The sequence below is a fragment of the Zonotrichia leucophrys genome, unplaced genomic scaffold (genome assembly GCF_028769735.1).
Source record: "Zonotrichia leucophrys gambelii isolate GWCS_2022_RI unplaced genomic scaffold, RI_Zleu_2.0 Scaffold_220_83534, whole genome shotgun sequence".
Taxonomy (NCBI): Eukaryota; Metazoa; Chordata; class Aves; order Passeriformes; family Passerellidae; genus Zonotrichia; species Zonotrichia leucophrys.
Window position 1 is genome coordinate 6,222 of NW_026992425.1, and position 16,157 is coordinate 22,378.

General features: G+C 47.5%; 1 protein-coding gene across 1 annotated transcript; it reads left to right on the forward strand.

Moving 5' to 3' along the window:
* Window positions 1–178: 178 nt before the first annotated feature.
* On the forward strand, window positions 179–15,220 carry CHRNB1 (cholinergic receptor nicotinic beta 1 subunit). Its single transcript, XM_064738195.1, has 10 exons — window positions 179–305; window positions 1,836–1,957; window positions 2,890–2,934; window positions 3,896–4,005; window positions 6,321–6,429; window positions 7,309–7,450; window positions 8,790–8,975; window positions 11,002–11,225; window positions 12,212–12,523; window positions 13,957–15,220. The coding sequence occupies exons 1-10, from the start codon at window positions 179–181 to the stop codon at window positions 14,095–14,097; spliced, it is 1,518 nt and encodes a 505-aa protein (XP_064594265.1). The 3' UTR covers window positions 14,098–15,220.
* The last annotated feature ends 937 nt before the right edge of the window (window positions 15,221–16,157 follow it).

Below are 16,157 nucleotides of genomic sequence, written 5' to 3' on the forward strand. Positions count from 1 at the left end.
TCAATTTTGGGTGGGTTCGGTTCCGTTTGGGGTGGGGGGAGGGGCCGGGGTCATTCCGGTCAGTTCCGGGTGGGAGGGCGGGAATGGGGGGGGGGGGGGGGAGGGGAAATTCCGGCCTCCCACATCCGGAGCAGGTGCGGCCGCCCCTCCCCCACCCGGCTAGGCCTCCCCACCCGCCATGGCCCCTCCCCCACCCCGGCCATCGCCCCTCCCCCACCCCGCCATGGCCGCGCCGCCGCTCGGACCCCCCCTCACCTTCATCACCTTCCTCATCCTCACCCTCCTCATCCTCCCGCCGGAGCCCGGTACCGCCCTGGGACCCCCAAAAACCCCCGAATTCACCCCAAAAACCCCCGGGACCCTTCCCCAAAAATTCCCAAAAAAACCCCAAAAATTCCCCCCCAAATTCCCCCAAAATCCCCCGAATTCACCCCAAAAACCCCCGGGACCCTTCCCAAAAATTCCCAAAAATCCCCCAAAACTCCCCGGGGATCCCCGGAATTCACCCCAAAACTTCCCCGGGACCCTTCCCCAAAAAAACCCCAAAAAAAACCCAAAATTCCCCAAATCCCCCAAAACCCCCGGGACCCTTCCCCAAAAAAACCTCCCAAAAAAACCCCAAAAATTCCCCCAAAACTCCCCGGGGATCCCCGGAATTCACCCCAAAACCCCCCGGGACCCTTCCCCAAAAATGCCCCCCAAAAATCCCCCGAATTCACCCCAAAATTCCCCGGGACCCTTCCCCAAAAATCCCTCCCAAAACCCCCCGAATTCACCCCAAAAACCCCCGGGACCCTTCCCTAAAACTTCCCCCAAAAAACCCCAAAAATTTCCCCCCCAAAACCCCCAAGCCCTCCAAACTGACCCCAAAATCCTCCCCGGGACCCCCAAAATCCCAGCAATTCACCCCAAAACCCCCCTGGAACCTTTTCCCTAAAAATCCCCAAAAATTCCCCCCGAATCCCCCCGGGACCCCCAAATTCCCCCTCCGAACCGACCCCTAAATCCCCAAAAGTCACCCCAAAACTTCCCTGGGACCCTGCCCTAAGAAACCCCAAAATTTCCCCCCCAAAAAATCCCCAAAATGCCCCAAATTCACCCCAAAACCCCTGGACCCTTCCCCTAAAAACCCCCAAAATCCTCCTAAAATTTCCCCAAAAATTCTGGAATTGACCCCAAAAATTCCCCCCTGGAACCCCCCCAAATTACTGACTTTATTAATGAATAATTGCTGATTAATGACTAATTAATTATTTATGCCCTGCCCACGCCTCTCTGTCCCAGTCCTTCCTGGGGTCTGCCCGGGAAGGGGAAATTATAATTTTATTAATTTTATTTTATTTTATTTTTATTTTATTTTATTTTGATTTTATTATTAATTTTATTTTATTTATTTTATTTTATTCTATTATTTATTATTTATTTTATATTATATATTATATTAGTTTAATTGTTATTTATTTTTTAAATGATTAATTGTTTTATTATTATTAATTATATTATAATTACTAATTAAATATAATTAATTCCAGGCCATGGCTCGCTGTCCCAGACCCTCCTGGGCCGGTACCGGGCCGGGGGGAGGAAATTTAAATTTAAATGGAGTTAAATTGAATTTATATTGAATTTAGTATAATGTACTGATTGATTATTAGCTAATTAACGATTAATAATTAATTCCAGCCGATGGCTCCCTCTCCCAGACCCTGCTGGGCCGGTACCGGGCCGGGGTCCGGCCGGGGGGAGGAAATTTAAATTTAAATGGAGTTAAATTGAATTTAATATAATGTACTGATTGATTATTAGCTAATTAACGATGAATTAATTAATTCCAGCGCATGGCTCGCTGTCCCAGTCCCTGCTGGGCCGGTACCGGGCCGGGGTCCGGCCGGGCGCCCCTGGGGGGGGTCCCGTGTTGGTCACGGTGGGGCTGGAGCTGGCGCAGCTCGTGGGGCTGGTACGGAAACGGGGAATGGGGCAAATTCGGGAAACTTCGGGAGGCTGGGAAATTTCAGATTTTTTAAAAATTTTTTTTGAAATTTTTTTGGGGTTTTTTTGAATTTTTTTGGATTTTTTTTGGATTTTTTTTTAAATTTTTTTGATTTTTTTAAATTTTTTTGGATTTTTTTTGGAAATTTTTTTGATTGTTTTTTGATTTTTTTTGATTTTTTTAAATTTTTTGAAATTTTTTTGGATTTTTTTTTAAATTTTTTTGATTGTTTTTGGATTTTTTTTTATTTTTTAATTTTTTTAAAATTTTTTGGATTTTTTTGGAAATTTTTTTGACTGTTTTTGGATTTTTTGGGGGGGATTTTTAAATTTTTTGGGGTTTTTTTAATTTTTTTTTTTTATTTTTTTTTAATTTTTGTTGAATTTTTTGGATTTTTTTTATTTTTTAAATTTTTTTGGAATTGTTTTTGAAATTTTTTGATTGTTTTTGGATTTTTTTTTATTTTTAAATTTTTTTGTTTTTTAAATTTTTTTAAATTTTTTATTATTATTTTTTTATTTTTGTTGATTTTTTTTTTTACTTTTTAAAATTTTTTTTTGGATTTTCAGGGATTTTCAGGGCGTTTTAAAGGGATTTTTGGAGGGAATTTGGGGGATTTTTTTGGGGAAGTTTTGGGGATTTTTGGGACATTTTAGGGGCGATTTTTGGGAGGGTTTTGGAGCATTTTGGGGGGGTTTTAAAGGGATTTTAAAGGGATTTTAAAGGGATCTTTGGGGGATTTGGGTGTTTGAAAGGGATTTTGGGGCATTTTGGGGCATTTTGGGGGATTTTAAAGGGATTTTGGGGGAATTTTAAAGGGATTTTTGGGGATTTTTAGGGGAATCCCAAAAAAACCCAAAACCCCACAAAAAAACCCAAATTCCAATTTTTTTCCCCAGGACGAGAAGAACGAGGAGATGACGACCAAAGTTTACCTGAACCTGGTGGGGTTTGGGGCAAATTCGGGAAAATTCGGGAAAATTGGGGGAATTTGGGGAATCCTGGAGGGGTTTGGGAATTTTTGAGGAATTTTTGGGGCAGATTTTGGGGTGAATTTGGGATTTTTTTGGTGAGAATTTGGGTTTTTGGGGGTGGATTTGGGAGTTTTGGGGGTTTTAGGGCGGATTTTGTGGAATTTGTGTTTTTTTGGGGAGGATTTTGTGGAACTGGGGCTGTGAATTTGTGGGAATTTGGGTTTTTTGGGGTGAATTTTGGGATTTTGGGGTGGCTTTTGTGGAATTTGTGCTTTTTTGGTGTGAATTTGCCGGAATTTGGGATTTTTGGGGAGGATTTTGTGGAATTTGGGGTTTTTGGTGTGAATTTGCGGGAATTTGGGGTTTTTTGGGGGTGGATTTTGGGGTTTTAGGGTGGATTTCATGGAATTTGTGCTTTTTTGGTGTGAATTTGTGGGAATTTGGGATTTTTTTGGTGTGAATTTGCGGGAATTTGGGTTTTTGGGGGTGGGTTTTGGGGTTTTGGGGGTTTTAGGGTGGATTTTGTGGAATTTGTGGTTTTTTGGGGAGGATTTTGTGGAATTTGCGCTTTTTTGGTGTGAATTTGTGGGAATTTGGGGTTTTTTTGGTGTGAATTTGCAGGAATTTGGGTTTTTTGGGGGTGGATTTTGGGGTTTTAGGGTGGATTTCGTGGAATTTGTGCTTTTTTGGTGTGAATTTGCAGGAATTTGGGATTTTTGGAGCGGATTTTCCGGACTTTGGGGCGGGTTTGGGGTTTTTTTGGTGCGGATTTTGCAGAATTTGGGGTTTTTGGCTGGGGATTCTCAGGGGTTCGGTGGTTTGGGGGTGAATTTTTGGGGTTTTTTTCGCTGAATTTCCAGGGATTTGGGGTTTGATTGTTATCATTATTATTAATTAATTTTATTTTAGTTTAATTTTGTGTTTTCCCCAGAGCTGGCGCGACCCCCGGCTGGCCTGGGACCCCCGGCAGCACCGGGGGGCGGCGGCGCTGCGGCTGCCGGCCGAGCACATCTGGCTGCCAGATGTGGGGCTGGACAACAAGTGAGGGCAATTCGGAGAAATTTGGGAATTTTAGGGATTTTTTTGGTGATTTTTGGGGATTTTTAGGGATTTTTTTGTGATTTTTTTATGATTTTTTAGTGATTTTTGGGGATTTTTTGGGTGATTTTTGGTGATTTTTTTGTGATTTTTGGGGTATTTATGGGCACATCTGGCTGCCAGATGTGGGGCTGCACAACAAGTGAGGGCAAATCGGGGCAATTCCGGGGGTTTGGGGAAATTTGGGAATTTTAGGGATTTTTTTTTTGGGATTTTTGGGGATTTTTAGGGTTTTTTGGGGGGATTTTGGTTATTTTTGGGGTATTTTTGGGGTATTTATTTTGGATTTTGTCCCCCAGTAACGATGGAGAATTCGGGGTGTCCCTGGGGGTTTTGGGGGTGTTTTATTTGGTTTATTTTGGTTTTTTTTGGGTGTTTTTTTTTGGTATTTTTGGGGATTTTTTGGGGGGATTTTGGTTATTTTTGGGATATTTTTGGGGTGTTAATTCCGGATTTTCTCCCCCAGCAATGACGGAGAATTCGGGGTGTCCCTGGGGGTTTTGGGGGTGTTTTATTTGGTTTATTTTGGTTTTTGGGGTGGATTTTTTGGGTGTTTTTTAGGGATATTTTTGGGGGGATTTTGGGTATTTTTGGGGTGTTAATTCAGGGTTTTCTCCCCCAGTAACGATGGAGAATTCGGGGTGTCCTGGGGGTTTTGGGGGTGTTTTATTTGGTTTATTTTGGTTTTTGGGCTGATTTTTCTGGGGTATTTTTGGGTGTTTTTTAGGGATATTTTGGGGATTTTTTGGGGGGATTTTGGTTATTTTTGGGGTATTTTTGGGGTGTTTTTGGGGTGTTAATTCAGGGTTTTCTCCCCCAGCAATGACGGAGAATTCGGGGTGTCGCTGGGGGTCCGGGTGTGTTTTATTTGGTTTATTTTGGTTTTTGGGGTGGGTTTTTTTAGGGCTATTTTGGGGGTATTTTTGGGGTATTTTTGGTTTTTTTTGGGGTGTTTATTTCATATTTTCTCCCCCAGCAATGACGGAGAATTCGGGGTGTCCCTGGGGGTTTTGGGGGTGTTTTATTTGGTTTATTTTGGTTTTTGGGCTGATTTTTCTGGGGTATTTTTGGGTGTTTTTTAGGGATATTTTGGGGATTTTTTGGGGGGATTTTGGGTATTTTTGGGGTGTTTTTGGGGTGTTTTTGGGTGTTTTTGGGGTGTTTTTGGGGTGTTTATTCAGGATTTTCTCCCCCAGCAATGACGGAGAATTCGGGGTGTCGCTGGGGGTCCGGGTGTGTTTTATTTGGTTTATTTTGGTTTTTGGGCTGATTTTTCTGGGGTATTTTTGGGTGTTTTTTTGGGTATTTTTAGGGATATTTTGGGGTGTTTTTGGGGTGTTAATTCAGGGTTTTCTCCCCAGCAATGACGGAGAATTCGGGGTGTCGCTGGGGTTTTGGGGGTGTTTTATTTGGTTTATTTTGGTTTTTGGGGTGGGTTTTTTTGGGTTTTTTTTAGGTATTTTTAGGGATTTTGGGGGGGGGATTCTGGTTATTTTTGGGATATTTTTTGGGGTATTTTGTGGTATTTATTTCGGATTTTCTCCCCCAGCAATGACGGAGAATTCGGGGTGTCCCTGGGGGTTTTGGGGGTGTTTTATTTGGTTTATTTTGGTTTTTGGGGTGGTTTTTCTGGGGTATTTTTGGGTGTTTTTCTGGGTATTTTTAGGGATTTTTTTGGGGGGATTTTGGTTATTTTTGGGGTGTTTTTGGGGTATTTTTGGGGTGTTTATTTCGGATTTTGTCCCCCCAGCAATGATGGTGAATTCGGGGTGTCCCTGGGGGTCCGGGGGTGTTTTATTTGGTTTATTTTGGTTTTTGGGGTGGTATTTTTTAGGGATTTTTTAGGGATTTTTTGGGGGGGATTTTGGTTATTTTTGGGGTATTTTTGGGGTATTTTTGGGGTGTTAATTCAGGGTTTTCTCCCCCAGCAATGACGGAGAATTCGGGGTGTCGCTGGGGGTTTTGGGGGTGTTTTATTTGGTTTATTTTGGTTTTTGGGGTGGGTTTTTTTGGGTGTTTTTTAGGGATATTTTGGGGATTTTTTGGGGGGATTTTGGTTATTTTTGGGGTGTTTATTCCGGATTTTCTCCCCCAGCAATGACGGAGAATTCGGGGTGTCGCTGGGGTTTTGGGGGTTTTATTTGGTTTATTTTGGTTTTTGGGTGGGTTTTTCTGGGTATTTTTTAGGGATTTTTTGGGGGGATTTTGGTTATTTTTGGGATATTTTTGGGGTGTTAATTCAGGGTTTTCTCCCCCAGCAATGACGGAGAATTCGGGGTGTCGCTGGGGGTCCGGGCCATCGTCAGCCCCGACGGCGCCGTCACCTGGAGACCCCCGGCCCTGTTCCGCAGCCGCTGCCCCATCCGGGTCCGGAAAACGGGGACAATCCCGGGGGATTCGGGAAAATTTGGGAAAATTTAAGGGTTTTGGGGGAATTTTTGGGGGAAATTTGGGGGATTTTTGGGCTCGGTTTTGGGCTGAATTCCAGGGATTTTTGGGCTGTGTTTTGGGTTGAATTTGGGTGATTTTTGGGCTGATTTTTGTGCTGAATTTGGGTGATTTTTGGGCTGATTTTGGGTTGAATCTGGGTGATTTTTGTGCTGATTTTTGGGTTGAATTCTGGTGTTTTTTGGGCTGAATTTTGTGCTGAATTTGGGTGATTTTTGGGCTGAATTTTGGTGATTTTTGGCCCGTATTTTAAGTTGAATTTTGGTGATTTTTGGGCTGATTTTGGTGATTTTTGGGTTGAATTTTGGGCTGTATTTTGGGTTGAATTTGTGTGATTTTGGCCCGTATTTTGTGCTGAATTTGGGTGATTTTTAGGCTGATTTTTGGATTGAATTTGGGTGATTTACAGGCTGAATTTTGGGTTGAATTTGTGTGATTTTGGCCCGTATTTTGTGCTGAATTTTGGTGATTTTTGGGTTGAATTTTGGGCTGTATTTTGGGGTGAATTTGTGTGATTTTGGCCCGTATTTTGGGTTGAATTTTGGTGATTTTTGGGTTGATTTTTGGGCTGAATTTTGGTGATTTTTGGGGTGATTTTTGGGTTGAATTTCGGGCTGTATTTTGGGTTGAATTTGTGTGATTTTGGCCCTTATTTTGGGTTGAATTTTGGTGATTTTGGCCCGTATTTTGGGTTGAATTTTGGTGATTTTTGGGTTGAATTTCGGGCTGTATTTTGGGGTGAATTTGTGCGATTTTGGCCCTTATTTTGGGCTGAATTTTGTCCTTTTTGGCCCGCAGGTGTCGCATTTCCCGTTCGATTGGCAGAACTGCTCCCTCAATTTCCGCTCGGGCTCCTACGGCCCCGCGGAGCTGCGGCTGCGGCCGGGGGGGCCGGGGGGGCCCTGGGGGGCGCAGGTGGCGCTGCCCCCCGACTTCCAGGGTGAGCCGGGGGCGTCCAGGGCATTTGGGGATTTTGGGGATTTTTGGGGATTTTTGGGGATTTTTTGGGGGATTTTTAAAGGGATTTTTGAGGGGTTTTGGGGCCCTGGGGGCGCAGGTGGCGCTGCCCCCCGACTTCCAGGGTGAGCCGGGGGCGTCCAGGGCTTTTGGGGATTTTGGGGATTTTTTTGGGATTTTTTTGGATTTTTTGGGGATTTTTTTGGGATTTTTTAAACATTTTTTTTAAATTTTATTTGGGATTTTTGGGGGATTTTTTAAGGGATTTTTGAGGGGTTTTGGGGCCCTGGGGGGCGCAGGTGGCGCTGCCCCCCGACTTCCAGGGTGAGCCGGGGGCACCCAGGGCATTTGGGGATTTTTGGGGATTTTTTGGGGATTTTTGGGATTTTTTTTGGGATTTTTTGGGGATTTTTTTGGGATTTTTTGGGATTTTTTGGGATTTTTTGGGATTTTTTTTTTAATTTTTTTTTTTATTTTATTTGGGATTTTTGGGGGATTTTTTAAGGGATTTTTGAGGGGTTTTGGGGCCCTGGGGGGCGCAGGTGGCGCTGCCCCCCCCGACTTCCAGGGTGAGGTCTGGGGGGAAATACCGGCAATTTGGGGCATTTGGGATTTTGGGGATTTTTTTCAGAATTTTTTAGGGATTTTTTAGGGATTTTTAAGGTATTTTTTAGGATTTTTTTTTTTATTTTCTTGGATTTTATTTGGGATTTTTGGGGGAATTTTTTGAGGTTTTTTTTTTTTTTTTTTTTTTTTAGAGGGATTTTTTGGAGGGATTTTTTTGGGGGATTTTTAGGAGTTTTTTGGGATTTTTTGGGGGGATTGTTTGGGATCCATTTTGATTTTTTTGGAGGGGGGGTATATTTTTTTTTTTTTATTATTTTTAGGATTTTTTTTTTTTTAAGGATTTTGGGGAACTTTTTTAGGGATTTTTTTGCAACTCTTTTTTTTTTTTTTTTTTTTAAATTTTTTTTTAGGGATTTTGGGGGGCTTTTGGGATTCCCAGGTGTATTTTGGGGGTTTCCAGGTGTATTTTAGGTGGGATTTTTGTGGTTTTTTTGGGGGTTTTGGGGGGTTTTTTGGGTGGATTTTCGGGGTTCTCAGGTAACTCACCTGTCCCCCCCCAGAGAACGGGCAATGGACCCTCGTGCACCGCTCGGGGGGTACCTGGGGCTCACCTGGGGCTCACCTGGTGTATTTTGAGTGGGATTTTTGTGGTTTTTTGGGGGTTTTTGGGTGGATTTTTGGGTTTTTTTGGGTTTTTTGGGGGTTTTTTGGGTGGATTTTCGGGGTTCTCAGGTAACTCACCTGTCCCCCCCCAGAGAACGGGCAATGGACCCTCGTGCACCGCTCGGGGGGTACCTGGGGCCCCCCGGGCTCACCTGTGGGCGTCTCCTTCCACCTGGTGCTGCAGCGGAAGCCGCTCTTCTACCTGGCCACGGTGCTGGTGCCGTGCGTGCTGATCACGCTGCTGGCGGTGGGCGTGTTCCACCTGCCCCCCGACGCAGGTGAGACACCTGGGTACACCTGGGATACACCTGGGTACACCTGGGATACACCTGGGTACACCTGAGATACACCTGGGTACACCTGGGTACATCTGAGATACACCTGGGTGCAGTTAGACACACCTGGAGTTACCTGAGATACACCTGGGTACACCTGGGTACACCTGGGATACACCTGGGGTTACCTGGGCTCACCTGGTGCCGTGCGTGCTGATCACGCTGCTGGCGGTGGGCGTCTTCCACCTGCCCCCCGACGCAGGTGAGACACCTGGGTACATCTGAGATACACCTGGGATACACCTGGGTACATCTGAGATACACCTGGGTACACCTGGGTACATCTGAGATACACCTGGGTACACCTGGAGTTACCTGGGCTCACCTGGTGCCGTGCGTGCTGATCACGCTGCTGGCGGTGGGCGTCTTCCACCTGCCCCCCGACGCAGGTAAATACACCTGGGTACACCTGGGTGCAGCTGGGATACACCTGGGATACACCTGGGTGCAGTTAGACACACCTGGGATACACCTGGGATACACCTGGGTGCAGTTAAATACACCTGGAGTTACCTGGGCACACCTGGGTGCAGTTAGACACACCTGGGTATACCTGGGTGCAGTTAGATACACCTGGGATGCAGCTGGGTACACCTGGGATACACCTGGGATACACCTGGGTACAGTTAGACACACCTGGGTACACCTGGGATACACCTGGGGTTACCTGGGCTCACCTGGTGCCGTGCGTGCTGATCACGCTGCTGGCGGTGGGCGTCTTCCACCTGCCCCCCGACGCAGGTGAGCCCACTGGGTACACCTGGGTGCAGCTGGGTACACCTGGGTGCAGTTAGATACACCTGGAGTTACCTGGGCACACCTGGAGTTACCTGGGCACAGCTGGGCACACCTGTCCCTGTGCCACCTGTGTCTCACCTGTCCTGTTACCTGTGCATTGCGTGTCCTGTCAGTGTCACACCTGTGTCTGCCACCTGTCCGGGTGTTCATTACCTGTCTGTTACCTGTCTCACCTGTCTCACCTGTCCTTTACCTGTCTGTCACCTGCCCAGGTGAGCTCACCTGTCCCATTACCTGTCCGTTACCTGTCCAGGTGAGAAGATGTCGCTGTCCCTGTTCGCGCTGCTGACCCTGACCGTGTTCCTGCTCCTATTGGCCGTTACCTGTCTGTTACCTGTCTGGGTGTTCATTACCTGTCTGCCACCTGTCCAGGTGTTCTCACCTGTGTCTCTCACCTGCCCAGGTGTTCATTACCTGTCTGTCACCTGTCCGTTACCTGTCCAGGTGAGAAGATGTCCCTCTCCCTGTTCGCCCTGCTGACCCTGACCGTGTTCCTGCTCCTATTGGCCGTTACCTGTCTGTCACCTGTCTGGGTGTTCATTACCTGTCTGTCACCTGTCTCACCTGTCCATTACCTGTCTCACACCTGTCCAGGTGAGAAGATGTCCCTCTCTCTCTTCGCCCTGCTGACCCTGACCGTGTTCCTGCTCCTATTGGCCGTTACCTGTCTGTCACCTGTCTCACCTGTTCATTACCTGTCTGTCACCTGTCTGTTACCTGTCTCTCACCTGTCCGTTACCTGTCCGTTACCTGTCCAGGTGAGAAGATGTCCCTCTCCCTGTTCGCGCTGCTGACCCTGACCGTGTTCCTGCTCCTATTGGCCGTTACCTGTCTGTCACCTGTCCAGGTGTTCATTACCTGTCTGTCACCTGTCCAGGTGTTCATTACCTGTCTGTCACCTGTCCGGGTGTTCATTACCTGTCTGTTACCTGTCCAGGTGTTCATTACCTGTCTGTCACCTGTCTCACCTGTCCATTACCTGTCTCACACCTGTCCAGGTGAGAAGATGTCCCTCTCCCTGTTCGCGCTGCTGACCCTGACCGTGTTCCTGCTCCTATTGGCCGTTACCTGTCTCTCACCTGTTCATTACCTGTCTGTCACCTGTCTGGGTGTTCATTACCTGTCTCTCACCTGTCCAGGTGAGCTCACCTGTCCATATTTACCTGTCCAGGTGAGAAGATGTCCCTCTCTCTCTTCGCCCTGCTGACCCTGACCGTGTTCCTGCTCCTATTGGCCGACAAGGTCCCGGCCACGTCGCTGCAGGTGCCGCTGATTGGCCGCTACCTGACGGGGACGCTGGTGCTGCTCACCTTGGTGGTGGCGCTGAGCGTGGGCGTGCTCAACCTGCACCACCGCTCACCTGGCACGCACGGCATGCCCGCCTGGGCACGGCAGGTACGGGCACACCTGGGACAGGTAAAAAATGCAAAAAATCCGGGGAAAAAACTCCAAAAAACGGGGAAAATACAGCCAAAAACGGCCCCAAACTCACCTGGATGTGCTCAACCTGCACCACCGCTCACCTGGCACGCACGGCCTGCCCGCCTGGGCACGGCAGGTACGGGCACACCTGGGGGAGCCCAAAAATGCAAAAAATCCGGGGAAAAAACTCCAAAAAATGGGAAAATACAGCCAAAAACGGCCCCAAACTCATCTGGGCACAGCTCAACCTGCACCACCGCTCACCTGGCACGCACGGCCTGCCCGCCTGGGCACGGCAGGTACGGGCACACCTGGCACAGGTAAAAAATGCGAAAATCCCAAAAAAATCCCCCAAAAAATGGGGAAAATACAGCCAAAAACGGGCCCAAAACTCACCTGGGCACAGCTCAACCTGCACCACCGCTCACCTGGCACGCATGGCATGCCCGCCTGGGCACGGGCACACCTGGGACAGGTAAAAAATGCAAAAAATCCGGGGAAAAAACTCCAAAAAATGAGCAAAAATGGCCGAAAAATCCCCAAAATATAATTAAAAAAAAAAAATCCCCAAAAAAGTCCCCACAAAAATCCTACAAAATTTCTTTAAAATCCCCCAAAAATTAACATAAAAAAATCCCTAAAGATCCCCCAAAAACTCCACAAAAAAATTTCAAAAAATGACCGGAATTTTCGAAAAAAACCCCAAAATATTTTGGGGTTTTCCAGGTGAAATTTGGGGTTTTCCGGGTGAAATTTGAGGTTTTTCAGGTGAATTTGGGGACATTTTGGGTTTTTTTCAGGTAAATTTTGGATTCTTACTTGTCCCCTTCACCCCGAGGTGGGAATTTTGGGGTCTTTCGGGTGAATTTTGGGACAATTTGGGTTTTTCAGGTGAATTTCGGGGTAATTTTGGGTATTTCGGGTAAATTTTCTCACCTGTCCCCTCCCCCCCCCCCCAGGTGTTCCTGCAGCGCCTCCCGCCCCTCCTCGGCCTCCGCCCCTCCCCCCCGCCCCGCCACGCCCCCTTTAGCCCCGCCCCCGTCCTGGCCCCGCCCCCTCGCGCCTCCGACGCCTACTTCCTGCGCCGCCCCTCCCCCCCCGGCCCCGCCCCCCTCGGGACGGCCCCGAAACCGGCGGAATTCGCCCCAAAAGCGGAATTCGCCCCGAAATTCGCGGAATTCGCCCCGAAATTGGCGCCGGAGCTGCGCGAGGCCGCGGCCGCCGCTGCCGCCATCGCGGGGAGCCTGCGGGAGAGGGAGCGCAGGAGAGAGGTGAGAACACCTGGGGACAGGTGAGGGCACCTGGGGGCAGCTGGGGACAGGTGAGGGCACCTGGACACACCTGGGCACACCTGGGATACACCTGAGAGACACCTGGATACACCTGAGAGACACCTGGGCACACCTGGGCACACCTGAGCACACCTGAGCACACCTGAGCACACCTGGGCACACCTGGGCACACCTGGGCACACCTGGGGACAGGTGAGGGCACCTGGGGACACCTGGGTGCAGCTGGGACACACCTGGGATACACGTGGATACACCTAGGATACACCTGGGATACACCTGGGCACACCTGGGTACACCTGGGGACACCTGGGCACACCTGGGGACAGGTGGGCACCCAAAACACACCTGGGGGAGCGCAGGAGAGAGGTGAGAGAACACCTGGGGACAGGTGAGGGCACCTGGGGACAGGTGAGGGCACCTGGGCACCCAAAACACACCTGGGGGAGCGCAGGAGAGAGGTGAGAACACCTGGGCACACCTGGAGACAGGTGGGCACCCAAAACACACCTGGGGACAGCTGGGATACACCTGAGATACACCTGGGATACACCTGGGCACACCTGGGGACAGCTGGGGACACCTGGGGACACCTGGGCACACCTGGGATACACCTGGGATACACCTGGATACACCTGGGATACACCTGGGTACACCTGGGCACACCTGGGCACACCTGGGCACACCTGCAGGGGAACTGTGGACATTCTCCCCCATTTTTTGCTCGATTTCCCCCCTTTATTTTTTGTGTTTCCCCCATTTTTCCCCAATTTCCCATTTTCCCCGTTTTTTCTGCGAATTTTCCCCATTTTATCTCATTTCCCTCAATTTCCCCCCCAAATTTTGCTGGCTTTTTGCGTTTTACCCCATTTACCCCCCATTTCATCCCATTTTCTCCCCTTTTATCCAGTTTTCCCATTTTCCCCATTTTCTCCCATTTTTCCCCATTTTGCCCCATTTTTTGCCTGATTTTCTCCTTTTTTTTTTTTGTTTTTCTCCATTTTTTTTTGCATTTTTCCCAATTTCTCGTGTTTTTGCCCCGTTTCAGGCTCAGGACCAGTGGCGGATGCTGCCCATGGCCCCGCACAGGCTCTGCCCATTTTCCCCCATTTTCCACCATTTTTTCCCCATTTTTTCCCCATTTTTTCCTCATTTCTCGCCCGATTTTCTTCATTTTTTTTTTATTTTTCCCCGTTTTTTCCCAATTTCTCGTGTTTTTCCCCCATTTCAGGCGCAGGATGAGTGGCGGATGCTGCCCATGGCCCCGCACAGGCTCTGCCCATTTTCCCCCATTTTTCCCCCATTTTTCCCCCATTTTTTCCCCATTTTTTCCCCATTTCTCGCCCGATTTTCTCCATTTTTTTTTTGTTTTTCCCCGTTTTTTCCCAATTTCTCGGTTTTTTCCCCCGTTTCAGGCGCAGGACGAGTGGCGGATGCTGGCCATGGCCGTGGACAGGCTGTGTCTGTGGGCGCTGCTGGTGCTGACCGGGGGCTGCGCGCTGGGCACGGGGCTGGACGCGGCGCTGCACCGGCCCCCGGACACGCCCTTCCCGTGAGCCAAAATCCCCTGAAATAGCCCCAAAAATAGCCCAGAAATATCCCCAAAATATCCCAAAAATATCCTCTAAATATTCCCAAAAATATCCTGAAAATAACCCAGAAATGTCCCCAAAAAAACCCAATTTGGGGACTTGGGCGTGGCACTGCACCGGCCTCTGGAGACGCCCTTTCTGTGAGCCAAAATCCCCCGAAATAGCCCCAAAAATAGCCCAGAAATATCCCCAAAATATCCCCAAAATATTGCCAAAAATATCCTGAAAATAACCCAGAAATGTCCCCAAAAAAACCCAATTTTGAGACAGGACAGGGCTTGGACGCGGCGCTGCACCGGCCCCCGGACACGCCCTTCCCGTGAGCCAAAACCCCCTGAAATAGCCCCAAAAATGTCCTCAAAATGTCCCCAAAATATCCCGAAAATATTGCCAAAAATATCCTGAAAATAACCTTAAAGTATCCCCAAAATAACCCCAAAAATCCCCCGAAATAACCCCAAAAATGTCCTCAAAATATCCCTAAAATATTCCCAAAAGTTTCATTAAAATAACCCCAAAATATCCTGAAATTATTCTGAAAATATCCTGAAAATATAATAATAATATTAGAAAAATGGCTCCCCAAATATTCCAAAAATATCCCTAAAATAATCCTCAAAAAACCCCCAAATATCCCCAAAATATTTTTAAAAAATCCCAGAAATAGCTTGAAAATTTATTTAAAAAATAAATTTAAAAAAAATAAAAAAAAAATCCTAAAAAAATCTATAAAATAACCACAAAAATATCCCAAAATTGCCCCACAAAAAACTCCCCCAAAACCCCCAAAATTTCCCGGAAATATCCTCAAAATATCTGTAAAATATCCCAGAATTATACCCAAAATCCGGAAAATAACCTAAAAATATCCCCCAAAAATATCCTAAAAATATCCCAAAAAATATTACAAAAATTTCCCAAAAATATCGCTCACTATATCCCCAAAGCAGCCCCAAAAATCCCCAAAATATCCCGAAATTGTCCCAATATATCTTAGAAATATCCCCTGAAACCCAGTCCCGATTTCCACCCCAAATTCCCTGTCAGGATCCCCCAAAAAATCCTAAATAAATTCTGAACCCCAAAATGGTCATGTGTTTTTCGGGGGGATAAATCCCGTGAGCCTTTGCGTGATTTGGGGGGATAAATCCCGTGACCCTTTGCGCTAAAAGGGGGGGGAATAAATCCCATGAGCCTTTTCGGTAAAAGGGGTATAAATCCCAGAATCCTCCGCGGGTTTAGGGGGGGATAAATCCCAGCGTCCTCCGCGAGATTTGGGGGGATAAATCCCGGAATCCTTTGCGAATTTTGAGGGGGGATAAATCCCAGATTCCTCCTCGCGTTTAGGGGGAATAAATCCCAGAATACACTGCGCGTTTACGGGGGATAAATCCCAGAATCCTTTGCGAATTTTTGGGGGGATAAATCCCAGATTCCTCCGCGCGTTTAGGGGGAATAAATCCCAGAACCCTCCGCGCGTTTAGGGGGAATAAATCCCAGAATCGCGTTTGGGGTAAATCCGAATCTTCGTTTTTGGGGATAAATCCAGAACCCTCCGCGCGTTGGGAATAATCAAACCACGCGCGTTAGGGGATAAATCCCAGAATCCTTTGCGAATTTTTGGGGGGATAAATCCCAGAACCCTCCGCGCGTTTAGGGGGAATAAATCCCAGAACACACTGCGCGTTTACGGGGGATAAATCCCAGAATCCTTTGCGAATTTTTGGGGGGATAAATCCCAGATTCCTCCGCGCGTTTAGGGGGAATAAATCCCAGAACACACTGCGCGTTTAGGGGGGATAAATCCCAGAATCCTTTGCGATTTTGGGGGATAAATCCCAGAATCCTCCGCGCGTTTAGGGGAATAAATCCCAGATACACTGCGCTTTAGGGGGATAAATCCCAGAATCCTTGCGATTTTTGGGGGGATAAATCCCAGAACCTCCGCGCGTTTAGGGGAATAAATCCCAGAATACACTGCGCGTTTAGGGGGATAAATCCCAGAATCCTTTGCGAATTTTTGG